Genomic DNA, 23,807 nt, shown 5'->3' with positions numbered 1-23,807 from the left:
AGAACAGAAGAGGTGTGTTTTGACAGACTGGGGAATCCATGCAGAGGGACTGAGGACAGTCTGTTCCACACCACTGGAGAAAGATTGCTGGCCTTGGTGTTTTTTGGTTCATCAAGGACTTTTCAGTACTCTGGAAGGAGCAATGGCTTTGTGACACGTTTTTTTCAGTTGATTCCTCCCAACTTCAGTGGTGACATGACCGACCATCATCTACAGACGTTAAAGACACGACAGAAAGGCGACATTAAAGCAGCCATCTTGGACTTCATCACCAACCCCCAGTTTCCTGCACCACCCTCATGGCCCTCTTTCCGTCCTGTCAGGTCAGAGAGGGTGGTGTGGGTGTGGGTGTGTGTTTGCACGTGTATGCTTATGTGTTTGTGTCTGTGTGTGTGCATGTGTGTGTGTGTGTGTGTGTGTGTATAGAAGTATGGGTGACTGGCTTTATTAAAGCCCATTTATGAGGGAGAAGGAGACAAACATGACTGTGATAACTACAGAGACATTGGTGACTTTTATTTCATTTATTAAGACATCTTGCTTAGGAAGCTGTTTACTTCAAAATGAATAATAGAGTGGCCACTTTTCTCCGAACAAATGAAATACTTGGAAAATCAAGCTGGATTTACGAGACATCACTCTAAGCCTGATAATTGTTTTATTTTGAAATGTCCGATGGGTATATTTCTCAATCAAAACATAAGATTGTTTTGTGCTTTGGTTGATTATTGAAAAAACTTTCGATTCAGCTCGGTATAGTGCTTTAAATTTTTGCTCAAACTGTCAAAGCAAAACGTGAATGGAGAAATATTGTGAGTGATTATGAATATGTTAATATTATGAATATGTTAATGTATAGAAATATAAAATCACATGTGTTTGTCCAAAGTGGGACTTCTTTGGAATTTTTTTAATAAAGTTTCACTCAGGTTTGACAAGGTGATATTCTGTCTCATGTATTGTTCCCAATGTTTTTAAATGATCTAGAAGAATATCCTATAGATAACCATTGTATACCCTTGAATATTCATCTTTCACATGAGGGATACCTAGAGTAACATAACACTTTTTATTTTATCATATGCAGATGATACAATTATATCTTAGACACGAATAAAGGATTGCAGAATGCTTTAACAAATTACATGCTTGTTGTAAATGGAAACTTGCAGTAAACCTGACAAAAACTAAAAAATTATATTTGGTTGTACCAGATAATTCTCAGATATATTGAGAAGCTCCTGAAATTGTTGATAGTTTTAAATGTATTTATTTAGGCATTGATCTTACCAAAAACTGCAGCTCTGCAGAATGCAAGAAGTCTGGATATGACAAGGCCACTTGATGCAAACAAGGAAAAAAGATTTATCTATTCATGTAACATTTGACTTATTCAGGAAAATAGTTGTACCAGTTTACTGTATGGTTGTAAAATTTGGGGATATGAAAACTGTACTCTCGATCGATTTCATCTGAAATGTTTCTTAGTTTTTAGCAATGCAGGAAAATACCCACACAATTTCTTTTAGTTTTTGTTGGAATGGTTTGTTTTTGAATAAAACTTGTGCATTCCCCAGTCTCAGAATTCTTATTCAGGGTTTACCAAACCTTGATGAATGTACATGAGGAAGGTGTCATCTGAGATGCATGGCTTAGTAAGATTCCAGAGATTCTTGCTAGATGTAGATTTGACTGGTGTGGCTTAGTAAGATTCCAGAGATTCTTGCTAGATGTGGATTTGACTGGTGTGGCTTAGTAAGATTCCAGAGATTCTTGCTTGATGTGGATTTGACTGGTGTGGCTTAGTAGGATTCCAGAGATTCTTGCTAGATGTGGATTTGACTGTGTGTGGCTTAGTAACATTCCAGAGATCCTTGCTAGATGTGGATTTAACTGGTGTGGCTCAGTAAGATTCCAGAGATTCTTGCTAGATGTGGGTTTGACTGTGTGTGGCTCAGTAAGATTCCAGAGATTCTTGCTAGATGTGGATTTGACTGTGTGTGGCTCAGTAAGATTCCAGAGATTCTTGCTAGATGTGGATTTGACTGGTGTGGCTTGGTAAGATTCCAGAGATTCTTGTTTAGATGTGGATTTGACTGGTGTGGCTCAGTAAGATTCCAGAGATTCTTGCTAGATGTGGATTTGGCTGGTATGGCTCAGTAAGATTCCAGAGATTCTTGCTAGATGTGGATTTGACTGTGTGTGGCTTAGTAAGATTCCAGAGATTCTTGCTAGATGTGGATTTGACTGTGTGTGGCTTAGTAAGATTCCAGAGATTCTTGCTAGATGTGGATTTCACTGTGTGTGGCTCAGTAACATTGAAGAGATTCTTGCTGTATGTGGATTTGACTCGTGTGGCTTCGTAAGATTCAAGAGATTCTTGCTGTATGTGGATTTGACTGGTGTGGCTTAGTAAGATTCCAGAGATTCTTGCTGTATGTGGATTTGACTGGTGTGGCTCAGTAATATTCAAGAGATTCTTGTTAGATGTGGATAATAAAAAACTGGATTTGACTGGTGTGGCTCAGTAACATTGAAGAGATTCTTGCTAGAGGTGGATTTGACTGTGTGTGGCTCAGTAAAATCCAGAGATTCTTGCTAGATGTGGATTTGACTGTGTGTGGGAGAGGGAATTTTGTTCCAATATCAGTGCAACATGGAGCCATATTCAAGATTCTTTAGTGAATTATTTTGTTATTAACTGGAGGAATGGACATGATGCATATCGCAGATGCTTGTTTTATAGAAATTTCAAATCTGACTTTACAGCAGAGAAATAGATATCATGTTCATGCACTTATTAAATTTTGCTATAGCAATTACAAACTTCCAATGAAACTGGAAATTATTGTACAATACCATGTGATGAAAGATTATACCATAAAACTATTAAAAGTAATTTGTCAGTTTTCGGAGACGAATTCCATTTCATCATGGAAAAATCCACATTATGATAATTTACATCATGAGTTGATTCCCATGTGCTTTCTTCACCGTAGGTCATGTTATCATTTCTGTAGACTGATGTCTTCACATTCAAGAAAACTTTTGCTTTCAGTTTCAGAATTCATGAACATGGCAAATTTCTGCTAGAAAGAGTATAACTTTGCAAGTAAAACAACAAGCCCAGCATCATAGAACTATTTTGATGAGTATACCAATATAAGCGGTGGTATTGTCATTATTTTTATCAACATATTAATGTTTTGGTTTGCTTTGAACATAATGTATGCATGCACTTTGAGAATATGACATTATATTTGCTACATGAGTGTTGTAAATACAGTTCAGTTATTATAATATAACATTATACTTGATACATGAGTCTTGTAAATATGTACAGTTCAGTTGTCATAGTGTGACATTATATTTGCTACATGAGTGTTGGAAATATAGTTCACTTACATGATATGACATTATATTTGCTACATGAGTGTTGTAAATACAGTTCAGTTATCACATTGTGACATTATATTTGCTACATGAGTGTTGCAAATACAGTTCAGTTATTACAGTATGACATTTATGATTATATTTGCTACATGAGTGTTGTAAATACAGTTCAGTTATCACAGTGTGACATTATATTTGCTATATGAGTGTGTAAATACAGTTCAGTTATCATAGTGTGGCATTATATTTGCTTCATGAGTGTTGTAAATTTATACAGTTCAGTTATTATGAGATTATATTTGCTACATGAGTGGTGTAAATACAGTTAAGTTATTATGACATTATATTTGCTACATGAGTGTTGTAAATACAGTTCAGTTATTAGTTGTTTATGTTTGTTTTTGTTCATTTTTTTTATTTGGTAATCCTCCATACCCCTAAAGAGGTGAAAGAGAATGAAATCTTGAATAGTCAAGTCAAAATGATCTTTATTGAGGGTAAAAGAATAAGCTTATACAGCTTTTTTACATCCTGCCCTCATTGAAAAAAAAAGAGAAGAAAATTAATTTTTTTTAAATTAAAAAAGGAAGAAATGGGGAAAGTGGGGGTCTGGAAAGGATAATATGGAAATAAACAATTACAAGAAACACACAAAATTTCTACCGAGAACAACAACAACAGAAATAATACAAGCGTAAATAGCAATAAATTTACATATGATACTGACACGATTACAACATGCAGTGTGACATTCTTACATCATTAACTTAATTCAGGAAGAAAAGAGAGAGAGAAAAAACGAGAGAGAAAGATAAATATATATATACATACACATACATACATACATGTGTGTGTGTGTGTGTGTGTGTGTGTGTGTGCAGGACAGTGAAGGAGCTGTGGGACACAGTGCAGCAGGCACACAAAGTGGTGGTCCTGGTGTTTGAAGAGGAACATTCCACAGTGGGCACCCAGGTGTGTGTGTTCTGAACAACATTTGCTGTTTTTGTTTTTTTTTGAGGGAGGGAGTTGGGGTGGGGGTGGGGGGAATCTTTTTCTTGTTTCTCTACCAGTCTGTCTCTGTCTTTTTATGTATTTTTGTTGTTATTGGGTAGATTTGGTAGTTTTATTTTTTTATCATCTCGTTCTTGTTTGTATCCTGGTCTGTCCATTTGCCTATGTCTTTTTTAAATTATTTTTTCTTTCTTTCTTTCTTTCAATTTTGCTGCCCCATCCCCTGTTAGCTTGTTCTGTCCTGTCAGGAGAGATGAGGTGATATGAAGATCAATAAATCTGAGAGCCCTAGGGGACAGTCCTGAGAATTGTGTAAATCCGTTTAAAAAAAAACAACAACCAAAGGGTATCTAAAGAGTGATTGGTTCGTTTTCACACACAGATGCACAAACGTACACTCACACAGTCGCACAGACGCAGAGACATGCACACATTCACACACACACGCACACACGTTTATGCATGCGAGCGCGCGCGCGCGCACGCACGCACACACACACACACACACACACACACACACACACAAATATGCTGAAATTACATCAGCCGATGACGTAGCAGAATTCATGACTGTAGATAGTCAGCACATGATTCTCGTTTGTTTTGACATGAGAAAGAGACATTGTATTGTTGTCAGTACACACACACACACACACACACACACACACACACACACACACACACACACACACACACACACACACACACACACACACAGAGCAAGCAAAGAACTCAGCATGATTCTCTTTTATTCCGATAAGAGCGGTGATCATTGTATTTTGGTCAATACACACATACACATACACAGACGGAGAGCCAATAGTCCAATAGGAGTGTTTCTATGATGCGACCCTCCAACATTTAATTCTGTTTTTATTTTAGTTGTTAATTGCTGTTTCACAGATATTTACAAATCGTTGACTCTTCTGTTTTCGTTTATCATTTCTCTGCATATCCCCCTCTTAAGTACCATCCCCACCTGTGACACTCCCATCTTCTTCTCACAAACACACACACACCATGACACATGACACATCAAATGTCCCTCAAACTTTGTGAAAAGTTGTTTAAGAAAGAACAGAGGGAGAGAAATTTGGAACATGAACTCAGCACATGATTGTCGTTTATTTCAATTTTGGCAGGGAACATTGAGTTGTGCGCGCGCACACACACACACACACACACACACATATTCGGAAGCTGAGTTCAGTTCATGATTTGACATATGACATGATGTGATGTGACATGACATGATGTGGTGTGTCATGATGTGACGTGATATGACATGACAGCATGTGATGTGGTGTGACACAGGTGATGTGATTTGACATGGCATGATTTGACCATGGTGTCATGTAACGTGATGTGATGTGACGTGGCGTGGTGTGACATGAAGTGATGTGACATGGTGTTATGTGACGTGACATGATGTGACATGAAGTGATGTGGTGTGGCATGATGTGACATGTGACGTGACATGAAGTTATGTGGCATGAGGTGATGCGGCATAGGATGATGTGACATGAAGTGATGTGGCATGGCATGGTGTGACATGAAGTGATGTGACATGGCACGATCATGATATGACATGAAGTGATGTGGCATGACATGGTATAATGTGACGTTGAGTGATGTGACACGATGTGATGTGACATGAAGTGATGCGACATGGCATGACGTGGCACCACACTGTGTGACATGATGTAACATGATATGTCATCATGTGACATGACATGACATGATATGTGGTGTGACATGATGCGATGTGACATGGCATGATGTGACATGACATGTTGTGGCATCACACGGCGTGACATGATATGTCATGTCATCATGTGACAGGACATGACATGATATGTGGTGTGACATGATGTGATGTGACATATGACATGACATAATGACGTATGGTTTGACATGATATAACATGATGTTATGTATGGTGTGACATGATATGACATAACATGACATGACTTGACATGACATGATGTGGTGTGACAGGTGATGCTGGACTTGGTGGACTACCCAGACCTGCTAGTGGGGAGGATGGAGAAGGGGGAGGTGACCGGGGAGGTGTTGAGGAGGGTGGGGGTGCTGCACTTCCCCTCTGTCTACAGGCTGAGCCACCACTCTTCACTCCATCACCTCATCAGGTCTGTGTGTGTGTGTGTGTGTGTGTGTGTACAGGCTGAGCCACCACTTTTCACTTCATCACCTCATCAGGTCTGTGTGTGTGTGTGTGTGTGTGTGTCTACAGGCTGAGCCACCACTCTTCACTCCATCACCTCATCAGGTCTCTGTGTGTGTGTGTGTGTGTGTGTGTGTGTGTGTGTGTGTTTGTCTACAGGCTGAGCCACCACTCTTCACTTCATCACCTCATCAGGTTTGTGTGTGTGTGTGTGTGTGTGTGTGAGTGTGTGTGTGTGTGTGTGTGTGTGTGTGTGTGTGTGTGTACAGGCTGAGCCACCACTCTTCACTTCATCACCTCATCAGGTGTGTGTGTGTGTGTGTGTGTGTGTGTGTGTGTGTGTGTGTGTGTGTGTGTGTGTGTGTGTGTGTGTGTGTGTGTGTGTGTGTACAGGCTGAGCCACCACTCTTCACTTCATCACCTCATCAGGTCTGTGTGAGTTTGAGACGCACTGGTCTTGAACAACATGATTGCTGTACCTGCACTGATACATCTGTACATGTGTACTTTGAACAGCTGGAGGCACAGGCTGAATGCTGTACTGATACAGCTATACACACGAACTTTCATTTTAATATTGATAGTGGCATTATTTTACTATATTGGTATTTATTTGACTTATTTCTTTACTTACTGTTTATGAATAAGTTATTTGACACAAATGATAAATTGGTTCATCAGCTGTCATGTTAAAACTAAAACATCTGTACATGTGTACTTTGAACAGCTGGAGACACACAGGCAGCAGCTGGGTAATACACCTGTACTGATACATCTGTACATGTGTACTTTAAACAGCTGGAGACACACAGGCAGCACCTGGGTAACATGACAGGTGCACCTGCACTGATACATCTGTAATGTGTACTTTGAACAGCTGGAGACACATGGACTGTAACTGAATAACCTGACAGGTGCACCTGCACTGATACATCTGTACATGTGTACTTTGAACAACTGGAGACACATGGACTGTAACTGAATAACCTGACAGGGTGTTGTGCAGCTGCACTGACAGAAGGCTGTGTTGTGTTGGCACCACAGTGGTACAGGTGACCCTGGCTCCGATCGTCGCCGCTTTGTGGACCTCCTGCTGTCCTTGTCCGGTCACCTTGACAGTGAAGGTCGTCACCTCAAGGGTCAAGGTCAGGGGAAGCTGGAGGCAAGGGGTGAGGTCAGAGGTGAAGGTCACATAGATTCGCTGAACAGCACAGACAGAGGCAGCCAACAGGGACACACACACAGGTCTGGACTGCCTTGGAATTTTGTATTGATTTATTTCAGTGTTGATTTGCTTGATTAAAAACAACAACATTGATTTGATTTAATTTTTAAGAATAAATGATTGGCTTCAATGTATATTTCTTTGCTTTTATTGTAGTTTGATGTATTTTTTAAAATTTTTTTGTTTTGTTTGTTCATTGTATTTCATTTTGGCATGGGAGGCTTGCTGGCTGTGTACATGGGTCAGACACTGTCTGTCTCACAGCCTGTGTGTTGGCTGTGTACATGGGTCAGACACTGTCTGTCTCACAGCCTGTATGTTGGTTGTGTACATGGGTCAGACACTGTCTGTCTCACAGCCTGTGTGTTGGTTGTGTACATGGGTCAGACACTGTCTGTCTCACAGCCTGTATGTTGGCTGTGTACATGGGTCAGACACTGTCTGTCTCACAGCCTGTGTGTTGGTTGTGTACATGGGTCAGACACTGTCTGTCTCACAGCCTGTATGTTGGTTGTGTACATGGGTCAGACACTGTCTGTCTCACAGCCTGTATGTTGGCTGTGTACATGGGTCAGACACTGTCTGTCTCACAGCCTGTGTGTTGGCTGTGTACATGGGTCAGACACTGTCTGTCTTACATCCTGTATGTTGGTTGTGTACATGGGTCAGACACTGTCTGTCTAACAGCCTGTGTGTTGGCTGTGTACATGGGTCAGACACTGTCTGTCTCACAGCCTGTATGTTGGCTGTGTACATGGGTCAGACACTGTCTGTCTCACAGCCTGTGTGTTGGCTGTGTACATGGGTCAGACACTGTCTGTCTCACAGCCTGTATGTTAGCTGTGTACATGGGTCAGACACTGTCTGTCTAACAGCCTGTATGTTGGCTGTGTACATGGGTCAGACACTGTCTCACAGCCTGTGTGTTGGTTGTGTACATGGGTCAGACACTGTCTCACAGCCTGTATGTTGGCTGTGTACATGGGTCAGACACTGTCTACCAGCCTGTATGTTGGCTGTGTACATGGGTCAGACACTGTCTGTCTCACAGCCTGTGTGTTGGTTGTGTACATGGGTCAGACACTGTCTGTCTCACAGCCTGTATGTTGGCTGTGTACATGGGTCAGACACTGTCTGTCTCACAGCCTGTATGTTGGCTGTGTACATGGGTCAGACACTGTCTCACAGCCTGTGTGTTGGCTGTGTACATGGGTCAGACACTGTCTGTCTCACAGCCTGTGTTGGCTGTGTACATGGGTCAGACACTGTCTCACAGCCTGTATGTTGGCTGTGTACATGGGTCACTCTGTCTCACAGCCTGTGTGTTGGTTGTGTACATGGGTCAGACACTGTCTGTCTCACAGCCTGTGTGTTGGTTGTGTACATGGGTCAAACACTGTCTGTCTCACAGCCTGTGTGTTGGTTGTGTACATGGGTCAGACACTGTCTGTCTCACAGCCTGTGTTGGCTGTGTACATGGGTCAGACACTGTCTCACAGCCTGTATGTTGGCTGTGTACATGGGTCACTCTGTCTCACAGCCTGTGTGTTGGTTGTGTAAATGGGTCAGACACTGTCTGTCTCACATCCTGTATGTTGGCTGTGTACATGGGTCAGACACTGTCTGTCTCACATCCTGTGTGTTGGTTGTGTACATGGGTCAGACACTGTCTGTCTCACATCCTGTGTGTTGGCTGTGTACATGGGTCAGACACTGTCTGTCTTACCAGCCTGTATGTTGGCTGTGTACATGGGTCAGACACTGTCTCACAGCCTGTGTGTTGGCTGTGTACATGGGTCAGACACTGTCTGTCTCACAGCCTTTGTGTTTGCTATGTACATGGGTCAGGCACTGTCTGTCTCACAGCCTGTATGTTGGCTGTGTACATGGGTCAGACACTGTCTGTCTCACAGCCTGTGTGTTGGCTGTGTACATGGGTCAGACACTGTCTGTCTCACAGCCTGTGTGTTGGCTGTGTACATGGGTCAGACACTGTCTGTCTCACAGCCTGTATGTTGGCTGTGTACATGGGTCAGACACTGTCTGTCTCACAGCCTGTATGTTGGCTGTGTACATGGGTCAGACACTGTCTGTCTCACATCCTGTATGTTGGCTGTGTACATGGGTCAGACACTGTCTGTCTCACAGCCTGTATGTTGGCTGTGTACATGGGTCAGACACTGTCTGTCTCACAGCCTGTATGTTGGCTGTGTACATGGGTCAGACACTGTCTGTCTCACATCCTGTATGTTGGCTGTGTACATGGGTCAGACACTGTCTGTCTCACAGCCTGTATGTTGGCTGTGTACATGGGTCAGACACTGTCTGTCTCACAGCCTGTATGTTGGCTGTGTACATGGGTCAGACACTGTCTGTCTCACAGCCTGTGTGTTGGCTGTGTACATGGGTCAGACACTGTCTGTCTCACAGCCTGTGTGTTGGTTGTGTACATTGGCCCCGGTTTTTACGGCCGGTTGTTAGTGATGCCAAAGGTCTCGGGAGGGTGGAGACCAGTCTTGGACTTGTCCCCCCTCAACAAATTCCTCTCCAAAATCAAATTCAAGATGGACACACAGGCACAGATTTGGGTGACCATTCAACAGGGCGATTGGGTTACCTCTATCGATCTGAAAGATGCTTATTTTCATATCCTCATCCATCCGGCATCCCGTCAGTACCTGAGGTTCGTGTGGAGGGACAAGGTGTTCCAGTTCTCGGCCCTCCCATTTGGTCCGTCCCTTGCCCCTTTCCTGTTTACCAAGGTGGTGCGGGAATTGGTGTCCATCGTCCGGTCGGAATCCATTTGTCTGTGTGTGTACCTGGACGACTGGCTTATCCTGGCCCAGTTGCAGGCCCTGTGCCAGAGTCATACGGCCAGACTTCTAGACCTTTGCTCCCAACTGGCCTTCCTCACGACCCAGGAGAAATGCGATCTGTCCCCAAGTCAGTCCTTCAACTTCATAGGGATGAGATTCGACACGCGGTCCATGATAGTCTCTCTGACGCCAGATTGCTGGGACCGTCTGGCAGGCCTCCTCAGCCACTTGCGCCATATAAAACTCCTCCTGTTGTTGTATGATGGGCAGTATCTACATGGAGTATATATATAGAGTCCACACTGTGATGTACAGTGTTCTCTGATGTTGTATATTGTGCAGTGTTCTGTGCTCTGCAGTGTTATCAGATGTTGTATATTGTGCAGTGTTCTGTGATGTACAGTGTTCTGTGCTGTGCAGTGTTCTCTGATGTTGTATATTGTGCAGTGTTCTGTGATGTACAGTGTTCTGTGCTGTGCAGTGTTATCAGATGTTGTATATTGTGCAGTGTTCTGTGATGTACAGTGTTCTGTGCTGTGCAGTGTTCTCTGATGTTGTATATTGTGCAGTGTTCTGTGATGTGCAGTGTTCTGTGCTGTGCAGTGTTCTGTGATGTTGTATATTGTGCAGTGTTCTGTGATGTACAGTGTTCTGTGCTGTACAGTGTTCTCTGATGTTGTATATTGTGCAGTGTTCTGTGCTGTGCAGTGTTCTGTGATGTTGTATATTGTGCAGTGTTCTGTGGTGTACAGTGTTCTGTGATGTTGTATATTGTGCAGTGTTCTGTGATGTTGTATATTGTGCAGTGTTCTGTGATGTGCAGTGTTCTGTGCTGTGCAGTGTTCTGTGATGTTGTATATTGTGCAGTGTTCTGTGCTGTGCAGTGTTCTGTGATGTACAGTGTTCTGTGCTGTGCAGTGTTCTCTGATGTTGTATATTGTGCAGTGTTCTGTGATGTGCAGTGTTCTGTGCTGTGCAGTGTTCTGTGATGTTGTATATTGTGCAGTGTTCTGTGCTGTACAGTGTTCTCTGATGTACAGTGTTCATGATGTGCAGTGTTCTATGATGTTGCATGTTGTAGAGTGTTGTATGATGTTGTATGTATGCTGTGCAGTGTTCTGTGCTGTGCAGTGTTCTGTGATGTTGTATATTGTGCAGTGTTCTGTGCTGTGCAGTGTTCTGTGCTGTACAGTGTTCATGATGTGCATGATGTTGTATGATGTTGTACGTTGTACAGTGTTGTATGATGTTGTATGTATGCTGTGCAGTGTCTACATGCAGGACCTAGAGTCCACACTGACGTACGCCTTGAGACAGGAGGTGACTGCACATCACAACCTGCACGGGGAACGACTGGACGCTCTGAAACAGTTTGTGTCGCTTTTAGCCAAGGTGTGTGTTACACAGTGTGTGTCGCTTTTAGCCAAGTTGTGTGTGAAACAGTTTGTGTTGCTTTTAGCCAAGGTGTGTGTAAAACAGTTTGTGACACTTTTAGCCAAGGTGTGTCTGAAACAGTTTGTGTCACTTTTAGCCAAGGTGTGTGGAGGTTTGTGCATGCATGTGTGCGTGTGTGTGTCAGTTTAATATTTCTTCTGTGGAACCATTGGTACGTCTGTCAGTTGTATCATGTTGTAGTAAGCAGTGGTGTGTGGTGTGTGTAGTATTACCAGGATGTAGTCAGCAGTGGTGTGTGGTGTGTGAAGTATTACCAGGATGTAGTCAGCAGTGGTGAGTGGTGTGTGAAGTATTACCATGATGCAGTCTGCAGTGGTGTGTAGTATTACCATGATGAAGTCAGCAGTGGTATGTGTAGTATTACCATGATGAAGTCAGCAGTGGTATGTGTAGTATTACCATGATGAAGTCAACAGTGGTATGTGTAGTATTACCATGATGAAGCCAGCAGTGGTGTGTGAAGTATTACCAGGATGTAGTCAGAAGTGGTGTGTGTAGTATTACCATGATGAAGTTAGCAGTGGTATGCGTAGTATTACCATGATGAAGTCAGCAGTGGTATGTGTAGTATTACCATGATGAAATCAGCAATGGTATGTGTAGTATTACCATGATGAAGTTAGCAGTGGTATGCGTAGTATTACCATGATGAAGTCAGCAGTGGTATGCGTAGTATTACCATGATGAAGTCAGCAGTGATGTGTGGTGTGTGTAGTATTACTTTGATGAAGTCAGCAGTGGTGTGTGTGTAGTATTACCATGATGAAGTCAACAGTGGTGTGTGTAGTATTACCATGATGAAGTCAGCAGTGGTTTGTGTAGTATTACCATGATGAAGTCAGCAGTGGTGTGTGTGTAGTATTACCATGATGAAGTCAGCAGTGGTGTGTGTAGTATTACCATGATGAAGTCAACAGTGGTATGTGTAGTATTACCATTATGAAGTCAACAGTGGTGTGTGTAGTATTACCATGATGAAGTCAACAGTGGTGTGTGTAGTATTACCATGATGAAGTCAGCAGTGGTGTGTGTAGTATTACCATGATGAAGTCAGCAGTGGTGTGTGTAGTATTACAATGATGAAGTCAACAGTGGTGTGTGTAGTATTACCATGATGAAGTCAGCAGTGGTGTGTGTGTAGTATTACCATGATGAAGTCAGCAGTGGTCTGTGTAGTATTACCATGATGAAGTCAGCAGTGGTGTGTGTGTAGTATTACCATGATGAAGTCAGCAGTGGTATGTGTAGTATTACCATGATGATGTCAATAGTGGTATGTGTAGTATTACCATGATGAAGTCAGCAGTGGTATGTGTAGTATTACCATTATGAAGTCAACAGTGGTGTGTGTGTAGTATTACCCTGATGAAGTCAGCAGTGGTATGTGTAGTATTACCGTGATGAAGTCAGTAGTGGTGTGTGTAGTATTACCAGGATGTAGTCAGAAGTGGTGTGTGTAGTATTACCATGATGAAGTCAGCAGTGGTATGTGTAGTATTACCATGATGAAGTCAGCAGTGGTGTGTGTAGTATTACCATGATGAAGTCAGCAGTGGTGTGTGCTGTGTGTAGGATTACCATGAAGTCAGCAGTGGTGTGTGTGTCAGCAGTGGTGTGTGCTGTGTGTAGGATTACCATGATGAAGTCAGCAGTGGTGTGTGCTGTGTGCAGTATTACCATGATGAAGTCAGCAGTGGTGTGTGTGTCAGCAGTGGTGTGTGCTGTGTGCAGTACTACCCAGGCCGAGGTCCAGTGAAGCGACTGTTGGTCAAGGCGGATGTCTACCTGGGCAGTGTGGACTACCTGACTGGAGACGCCTGGCTGTCCGCCTTCAACTCCCTGCAGGTCACTGCACTCTGGTCCCTGACTTTGTCGCTGGGAGTATTTCTCAGCTCTTTATTCATTGTTATCTAAGTTCGTTTGTTGGTTCCTTTGTTGTGTTGTTTTTCGTGTGTCAGTTCTTTTAAGTGTATACAAGGTTCGTAGGGTCCTTTCAAGTCCTTTTAAGTCCTTAGGAATTGGATTTTGGTCAAAAGGCCTTTTAAGTGCTTTGATTCAGCAAGTTGGTCCTTTTAACTCATCAGGAGGTCCTTTTAATTTTTGAAAGGTACTGTTAAGTCCTGTTTTATGAAGAGAAAGAGACTTGAGAACGAAACTGAAACACCTTCGACACCAAAACCGCAAGTTGCAAAGCGCGTTGAAAGATGCCGACGCGATCGTCTGAAACTCAGTACTTACTGTAGGAGGATACAGCCTATAGGCCTAGGCCCTAACAGTAGTGCGCTTTCTGCTCGGTGGCAGACGCGAAGCGTGGTACAGTGGCTGTGAGTCACGCCTGCTGCTGCTGCTTTGCTTAGGCCTAGCCTACAGTGACATGAATTGCAAAGACTAAATACGACAGTCAAATGGGATTAGCTGTTCTTCCGTTTATGAGAGGTAAGTGTCTGCTGTTCTGCATGTCAAATAGATTGGGGTGTACTGTAAAGTCATGTCGGCAAAGGTCCTTTTAAACTGATTTGAGGTCCTTATAAAGTCCTTTAAAGGTCCTTTTTTGGCTTCATGCCCACCACCTGGGAACCCTGGTACTATACATGTGTTGGACAGGAATTTGGAACTGTTCAACAGTTCTCTTATGTGGGATCCAGCATCAGCAAGAACGGATCCAAAGCAGAAATTTTCTCAAGGGAAGCAAAGAGGTCAGCACTGTCCAGACTGAAACCTAGATGGAAGGACAGCAGCATTTCTATGAAACACAGGAGCAGACTGCTGCATGCATGCTTTGGCACATTCCGTCTTCCAGATATGTGGAGTGATGGCCTAGAGGTAACGCGTCCGTCTAGGAAGCGAGAGAATCTGAGCACGCTGGTTTGAATCACGGCTCAGCCGCCGATATTTTCTCCCCCTCCACTAGACCTTGAGTGGTGGTCTGGACGCTAGTCATTCGGATGAGACGATAAACCGAGGTCCTGTGTGCAGCATGCACTTAGCGCACGTAAAAGAACCCACGGCAACAAAAGGGTTGTTCCTGGCAAAATTCTGTAGAAAAATCCACTGTGATAGGAAAAACAAATAAAACTGCACGCAGGAAAAAATACAAAAAAAAATGGGTGGCGCTGTAGTGTACACATAGAAATCTGTTGTGATAAAAAGAAATACAAATACAAATTGACACTCATGGTGGGTTTGGTAAGAAGAATTCAAGCCACAGAAATGAGGTGTTAACGCAAGATGCTAAACATCAGACACACTGATGACGTCACCAGTGAACAAGTGTGCCGTACAATCAGGCAGCACTTTGGCCCTTTTGAAGATCTGCTGACACCAGTTAACCCTTTGAGCCCTGAGTTCCTGAGCAATTTTAACCCTTCTGCCTGAGCTCCTGAGCCAAAATTTGCAAATAATTGGTATTTAATGTGTCACGGCAGATATAAAAAGAGTGCCCTGACCACCGCTTTACCGGTGGTAGAGAAAAATGACATAATGCCAGTAAACACTTGTGTCGTGTTTTGCTATTGGTTGACTTATATTGAAATCTATCTTTTTTATCCAAAGCACATGCACAAAACACAGTGAAAAGGCGCGGCCTTGTTGGTACTACGTTCGCTGATGTCAGAATATTACGGTTTTTCTGATTGGCTCTTCAATATAAGTCAACCAATAGCAAAACACGACACAAGTGTTTACGCGCCACTCAACTGGTGGCTAGGCATTATGTCATTTTTCTCTACCACCGGTAAAGCGGTGGTCAGGGCTCAAGGGGTTAAGAAGAGAAAGCTACACTGGTATAGCCATGAAACAAGATCCAGTGGCCTTGCTGAAACAATCCTCCTGGTAACTGTTGAGGGAGGGAGACAGAGGGGAAGACAGAAAACAACATTGCAGAATGGACAGTGAAGCCATTTACAGAGAGACCCAGGCTTTGACACACTAACTGATGGGTGCAATAGCCGAGTGGTTAAAGCGTTGGACTGTCAGTCTGAGGGTCCTGGGTTCGAATCACGGTGACGGCGTCTGGTGGGTAAAGGGTGGAGATTTTTACGATCTCCCAGGTCGACATATGTGCAGAACTGCTAGTGCCTGAACCCCCTTCGTGTGTATACGCAAGCAGAAGATCAAATACGCACGTTAAAGATCCTGTAATCCATGTCAGCGTTCGGTGGGCTATGGAAACAAGAACATACCCAACATGCACACCCCCGAAAACGGAGTATGGCTGCCTACATGGCGGGGTAAAAACGGTCATACACGTAAAAGCCCACTCGTGTGCATACGAGTGAACGTTGGAGTTGCAGCCCACGAACGCAGAAGAAGAAGAAGAAGAAGAGGGAGGGAGACAGAGGGGAAGACAGAAAACAACATTGCAGAATGGACAGTGAAGCCATTTACAGAGAGACCCAGGCTTTGACACACTAACTGACAGACTTGTGTGAACAGTTCTGTGAGGCACCCCGGTGACTTCACACAGCTGAGGGACAAGGAGAAGAAAAGATCATTCTTTCTTTCTTTTTTATGTCATTTATTTGTTGATTTTTTTGTTTCTTTCATTCATTTGTTTGTGAGTTCTTATGTTTGTTAGAACATTTCGTGTGTGTGTGTGTGTGTGTGTGTGTAGTCACATTTTAGTGTGTGTATGTAACATAGATGTAATGTTTTATGTTAACAAAGCGTTTTTGTAAAGCACCTAGAGCAGATTTCTGGATAGTGTGCTATATAAGTATCCATTATTATTATTATTATTATTATTATTTTCTTACATTGTTTATTAGTTCTTTTGTTGAATCATTTGTTTACTTTCCAGATCCTTTGTTGGTTCATATGTTCTTGTGGTAGATCATCAGTTTATTAGTTTATTAGTGAGATTATTGGTTAGTCCAAATTTTAGGTCATTTGCTGGTTAATGTGTTATATCATTAGTTCCTATGATATTTCATTTGTTAGATCTTGCTGCATAGGTTAATTCATTATTTTGCTAGTCGGTTTATTAGATTGTTGGTTGATATAATATTCATTCAGTTGTTATTAGTTCATATGTTAGTTTAGTTAGTTGGTTTATATGTTGGTTCATTAGTTGGTTCATATGTTAGTTCGTTAGTTGGTTCATATGTAAGATTATTAGTTTATATCTTGGTTTATTTGTTAACTCATTAGTAGAATAATGTGTGTAAATGTGTACAACTTTGTATATGTGTACAACAATGTATACATGTGTGTACAAAAATGTATACATGTATGTGTGAACAACAATGTATGTATGTGAGTACAACAATGTATATATGTATCTGTGTACAACAATGTATACATGTATGTGTGAACAACATTGTATGTATGTGTGTACAACAATGTATCCATGTATGTGTGAACAACAATGTATGTATGTGAGTACAACAATGTATACATGTATGTGTGTACAACAATGTATCCATGTATATGTGTACAACAATGTATGTATGTGTGTACAACAATGTATACATATATGTGTGTACAACAATGTATGTATGTGTGTACAACAATGTATACATGTACATGTGTACAACAATGTATGTATGTGAGTACAACAATGTATCCATGTATGTGTGAACAGCAGTGTATGTGAGTACAACAATGTATCCATGTGTGTGTGTGTGTGTGTGTGTACAACAATGTATCCATGCGTGTGTGTACAATAATGTATCCATGCATAATTGTACAACAGTGTATGCATACATGTGTGTACAACAATGTGATGTCATCAGGACCAAGATGCCTTCCTTCCCACTGACCTTCACTGGGTCAGATGTCAAGGCAGCAGGCCAGGTTACCGTGGTTACCCGTGTGGAATGTGGACTCTCTTCCATGTCCTCAGTGTTTCGGCCTATCAGCATGCACAGGGTCAGTCCATTTAATGCCACAGAGGGGTGGGGGTGGGTGGGGACATGCACAGAGTCAGTCCATTTGCTGCCTGGGGATGGGGGGGGATGGGGGGGGACATGCACAGGGTCAGTCCATTTGCTGCCTGGGGATGGAGGGTGGGACATGCACAGGGTCAGTCCATTTGCTGCCTGGGGATAGGGGGTGGGACATGCACAGGGTCAGTCCATTTGCTGACGGGGATAGGGGGTGGGACATGCACAGGGTCAGTCCATTTGCTGCCTGGGGATAGGGGGTGGGACATGCACAGGGTCAGTCCATTTTCTGCCTGGGGATAGGGGGTGGGACATGCACAGGGTCAGTCCATTTTCTGCCTGGGGATGGAGGGTGGGACATGCACAGGGTCAGTCCATTTGCTGCCTGGGGAGAGGGGGTGGGACATGCACAGGGTCAGTCCATTTGCTGCCTTGGGGAGAGGGGGTGGGAAATTGCACAGGGTCAGTCCATTTGCTGCCTGGGGACGGGGGTGGGACATGCACAGGGTCAGTCCATTTTCTGCCTTGGGATGGAGAGTGGGACATGCACAGGGTCAGTCCATTTGCTGCCTGGGGATAGGGGGTGGGACATGCACGGGGTCAGTCCATTTGCTGCCTGGGGATAGGGGGTGGGACATGCACGGGGTCAGTCCATTTGCTGCCTTGGGGACAGGGTCTGGGACATGCACAGGGTTCATTTACTGCCGCAGGGGGGCAAAGGGGGGGGGGGGGCAGGGTCAGTCCATTCACTGGCACAGGGGGCAACATGCACAGGGTCAGTCCATTCATTGTCACAGGAGGGGACATGCACACGGTCAGTCCATTAACTGTCACAGGGGGGGACATGCTCACGGTCAGTCCATTAACTGTCACGGGGGGGACATGCACATGGTCAGCCCATTCACTGTCACAGGGGGGACATACACAGGGTCAGCCCATTCACTGTCACAGGGGTGACATACACAGGGTCAGTCCATTCACTGTCACAGGGGGGACATACACAGGGTCAGTCCATTCACTGTCACAGGGGGGCATGCACAGGGTCAGTCCATTCACTGTCACAGGGGGACATACACAGGGTCAGTCCATTCTCTGTCACAGAGGGACATACACAGGGTCAATCCATTCACTGTCACAGGGGGGACATACACAGGGTCAGTCCATTCACTGTCACAGGGGGGACATACACAGGGTCAGTCCATTCACTGTCACATGGGGGTTAGGGGGGGCATGCACAGGGTCAGTCCATTTGCTGTCACAGGGGAGGACATAGGTCAGTCCATTCACTGTCACAGGGGGGACATGCACAGGGTCAGTCCATTCACTGTCACAGGGAGGGGACATTCACAGGGTCAGTCCATTCACTGTCTCAGGGGGATAGAGTGAAGGGGTTGGCGAGCAGCCCATGCAAATTTCACACAGAGAAATCTATGGTGACAAAGTACAGTGTGACAACACAGCACAGCACAGCACAACAGAACAGCACAGCACAGCACAGCACAACAGAACAGCACAGCACAACACCACAGCATAGCACAGCACAGCACAACACCACAGCACAGCACAGCACCGCACAGCACAGCACCGCACACCACAGCACAGCACAACACCACAGCACAGCACAGCACAGTACAACTCCACAGCACAGCACAACACCACACCACAGCACAGCACAGCACAGCACAGCACAACAGAACAGCACAGCACAGCACAGCACAACAGAACAGCACAGCACAATACAACACCACAGCACAACACAACACAATACAACACCACAGCACAATACAACACCACAGCACAACACCACAACACAGCACAACAGAACAGCACAGCACAATACAACAACACAACACAGTACAACAGCACAGCACAACACAACAGCAGAACAGCACAGCACAACACAACAGCAGAACAGCACAGCACAATACAACAGCACAACACAATACAACAGAGAACAGCACAGCACAATACAACAGCACAACACAACAGCACAGCACAATACAACAGCACCACAGCACAGCACAACACGACTGCACAAGACAACACAACAGAACATCACAAGACAACACAACAGCACAACACAACAGCACAGCACAACACAACATCACAAGACAACACAACAGCACAAGACAACAGTACAACACAGCAGCACAATACAGCAACACTGCACAGCACAGCACAACACAACACAACAGCACAACACAACAGCAACGCAACAGCACAACACGACAGCACAGCACAGCACAACGGCACAATACAACAGCACAACACAACAGCAATGCAACAGCCCAACACGACAGCACAGCACAGCACAACACAACACAACAGCACAACACAACAGCAACGCAACAGCACAACACGACAGCACAGCACAGCACAACGGCACAATACAACAACACAGCACAACACAACAGCATAGCACAACACAACAGCACAATACAACAACACAGCACAACACAACAGCATAGCACAACACAGCACAGCACAACACAACGGCATAGCACAACACAACAGCACAGCACAGCATAGCACAGTATACAGAGTGGTGTATATCACTGTATGTGTGCAGCAGCAGGCCATGGGGCGGAAGTGGTGCAGACCCTGTGCACTTACCTGGATCACTTCTCTGCCTGTCACCACTGTACACACACCTTCCTGGCCATGGCCACCAACCTGCAGGCCAAGATTCGAACCCCGGCCGACGGGGTGTTGTGGCTGTGGATGGCCCACAACAAGGTGAACCGACGCCTTCGTGGGGCCGAGAGCGAGGACCCGCGGCACCCCAAGACGCAGTTCCCCTCGGCGGAGTCCTGCCCGGCGTGTCGCCCGGACACCCTGTCTGACGACGGCACCGTCCCCTGGTGGAACACGGCCGCCGTCCTGCGATTCATGGTCAGTGTGTACGGGGAGGGGGGGCTGGTGTGGGGCCAGGCCTTGGGGCCAGGGGGCCGGGGGGAGGAGGGACAGAGGTGGGCCACACCTCCACACACCCTGCACCACCACGCCGGGGAGAGCAGTCAGGGGGGTGTGGGGAGGAGGAGGGGGGTGAAGAAACTGGTCCCCCACCCCCACCCCCACCCCATGGCGGCTGTGGAGGGGGTTGTCCAGGTTGGGGAGGATGACGGTGGTGGGTGGTGGTGGGGGTACGGGGGTGTGTATGTGGGGTGTGTGGTGATGGTGGTGGGGCTGTACTGTCACCTGGCCGTGCACAGAAGGTCCAGGTGTCATGGCTCCAAACCTCACTGTGGATGACACACGTCACTCATCACGTCAGGTGTCATGGCTCCAAACCTCACTGTGGATGACACACGTCACTCATCGCGTCAGGTGTCATGACTCCAAACCTCACTGTGGATGACACACGTCACTCATCACATCAGGTGTCATGGTTCATTAAGTCTGTCATCACCGTCCATGTTTACATCACTGTCTTCCTGCTCTGCCTTTCTTTCACTTTTTTTCCACTTCTTTTTGTCATGTTTGGATGTTCTGAGGACAGTTCCTTTTCTTTTTGTCATGTTTGGATGTTCTGTGGATAGTTCCTTTTCTTTTTGTCATGTTTGGATGTTCTGTGGATAGTTCCTTTTCTTTTTGTCATGTTTGGATGTTCTGTGGATAGTTCCTTTTCTTTTTGTCATGTTTGGATGTTCTGTGGATAGTTCCTTTTCTTTTTGTCATGTTTGGATGTTCTGAAGGACAGTTCCTTTTCTTTTTGTCATGTTTGGATGTTCTGAAGGACAGTTCCTTTTCTTTTTGTCATGTTTGGATGTTCTGTGGATAGTTCCTTTTCTTTTTGTCATGTTTGGATGTTCTGTGGATAGTTCCTTTTCTTTTGTCATGTTTGGATGTTCTGTGGATAGTTCCTTTTCTTTTTGTCATGTTTGGATGTTCTGTGGATAGTTCCTTTTCTTTTTGTCATGTTTGGATGTTCTGTGGATAGTTCCTTTTCTTTTTGTCATGTTTGGATGTTCTGAAGGACAGTTCCTTTTCTTTTTGTCATGTTTGGACGTTCTGTGGATAGTTCCTTTTCTTTTTGTCATGTTTGGATGTTCTGTGGATAGTTCCTTTTCTTTTGAAACTGGACTTTTTGGCGAGTTGATGGGCATTTCTTTGCTTTCATAACTTGAATCTCCTGCTGTCTTTCTATACATTCCTTGTGGTCAGTACTGTGGATCTGGTTGTGGTTGTGCAGTTATACACATTCCTTGTCGTCAGTTGTCTGGATGTGGTTGTATGTCGACTTGTATTTTGAACAGTTTTATCTGCAGTGCTGGTGGTGGTGGTGGTGGTGGTTGTGGTGTTAAGAAGAAAATAATGCACAAAGCAACAGCACTTTGTCCTGTTGGTTGTTGTTTTCACAGCACGTGTTGCTTCTTGGCACATGAAAGGTTTCCGTTTTTATATTGGCACAATTCCTACATTATTGTGACCTGGTCATTGTTCTGGACCAGTTTGATACACATGCTTTCTGGTCAGTTACTATCAAGAACTTTTGTCTTGACTGAGTATCTGGCAGACTTTGCAGAATGATTTTTTAACTGTATTTTTTTGTGTGTGTGTGTGTGTCTTAAGGGTTACCTTTCAATGCCTATCAAGTGTTGCTTGATATGGATAAAAATGGGAAGAAATGGTGGGGATCAAAGATCAGAGAAATATGTGAGGCAGGTTTTGGCCTTGTGTGGCTTCATCAGGGTGTTGGAGATGTTAATTTTTTTCTTTTTTTTTGGGGTGGGGGGGTGGGGGGGGGGGTGTTATTCAGAGATTAGTAGATTTCTTTGTTCAAGAATGGTCTGGTACAATCAGAGACAGAGACAGATATGAAAGTTATAGGTCTTTCAAAACTATTTTCGAAAAAGAAAAATACATCTATTGATACTGTTTTAGAGTTGCCATTTCACAATTCAGATTCAATGTCCTGCCGCTAAATAACATTGTGTTTCGTTACAGTGAATGCGGCCAAGACAAATGATGTCAATTTTGTAAAACAAGTTGAAGATGAATTCCATTTCTTATTTTTATGTTTCATGTTCAGAGACTTAAGAATTAAATTTTTGAATGATTCTGTCTATGTAGCATTGTCTGAGCTACTCAAAGCCACAAACAATACCCACTTGTTTAATGTGTCAAGATATGTTTTTCATGCAATGAATAAGAGAAAAATTATAATCTAGGATGCCAGAAAATAATGTTATCATATTACCGGGTATAATGATTTTTCACTTCACTGTGATCGTAGTTTGATATTCTGCTCATGATAACAAAGTTGTATTCATGATACACACATTTACCATTGTACTGTTTGTATTTGCCCTTTGACAAATTTGGTTCATCTCATGGCTTTACACTTCTCTGTGTGTGTGTGTGTGTGTGTGTGTGTGTATGTGTGTGTGTGTGTGTGTGTGTGTGTGTGTGTGTGTGTGTATGTGTGTGTGTGTGTGTGTGTGTGTATGTGTGTGTGTGTGTGTGTGTGTATGTGTGTGTGTGTGTGTGTGTGTGTGTGTGTGTGTGTGTGTGTGTGTATGCTTGTGTATGCAGAGGTATTTAAATTTAAGTGTGCTTTTGAACGTCAACAATTTCTCTGCATGCAGGATGTACCTGAATGAACCTTTGTTTTGTCCCCTTCCTGACCCAAATACTACTTTGTATTGTGACCCAAGGCCGATGTACATTAAAACATTTTTGAGTTCTGAGGTCTCTCTCTCTCTCACACACACAAATTCTCTCTCTCGTTCTCTCTCACAAAATTCTCTCTCTCTCCCTCACCACACACATACACACTCTCTGGTCTCACCACACACACACACACACACACCTATCCACACACAAATACAAGAAAGCAG

At 44.0% G+C, this 23,807-nt stretch overlaps 1 protein-coding gene across 1 annotated transcript in view; it reads left to right on the top strand.

Annotated features, from left to right (window-relative positions):
• Nucleotides 1–23,570, top strand: part of LOC143275767 (sulfhydryl oxidase 2-like) — a 27,417-nt gene extending 3,847 nt beyond the window's left edge. The window contains exons 3-11 of the mRNA XM_076580047.1: nt 169–323; nt 4,275–4,365; nt 6,403–6,554; nt 7,634–7,834; nt 11,899–12,022; nt 13,817–13,930; nt 17,818–17,953; nt 20,537–20,859; nt 23,556–23,570. Of these exons, the coding sequence (XP_076436162.1) occupies nt 169–323; nt 4,275–4,365; nt 6,403–6,554; nt 7,634–7,834; nt 11,899–12,022; nt 13,817–13,930; nt 17,818–17,953; nt 20,537–20,859; nt 23,556–23,570 (1,311 nt within the window). The remainder of the gene's footprint in view (nt 1–168; nt 324–4,274; nt 4,366–6,402; nt 6,555–7,633; nt 7,835–11,898; nt 12,023–13,816; nt 13,931–17,817; nt 17,954–20,536; nt 20,860–23,555) is intronic.
• Nucleotides 23,571–23,807: the final 237 nt, after the last annotated feature.

This window comes from Babylonia areolata, chromosome 31 (assembly GCF_041734735.1).
Source record: "Babylonia areolata isolate BAREFJ2019XMU chromosome 31, ASM4173473v1, whole genome shotgun sequence".
NCBI lineage: Eukaryota > Metazoa > Mollusca > Gastropoda > Neogastropoda > Buccinidae > Babylonia > Babylonia areolata.
This window is presented reverse-complemented; position numbering and strand designations above follow the sequence as displayed.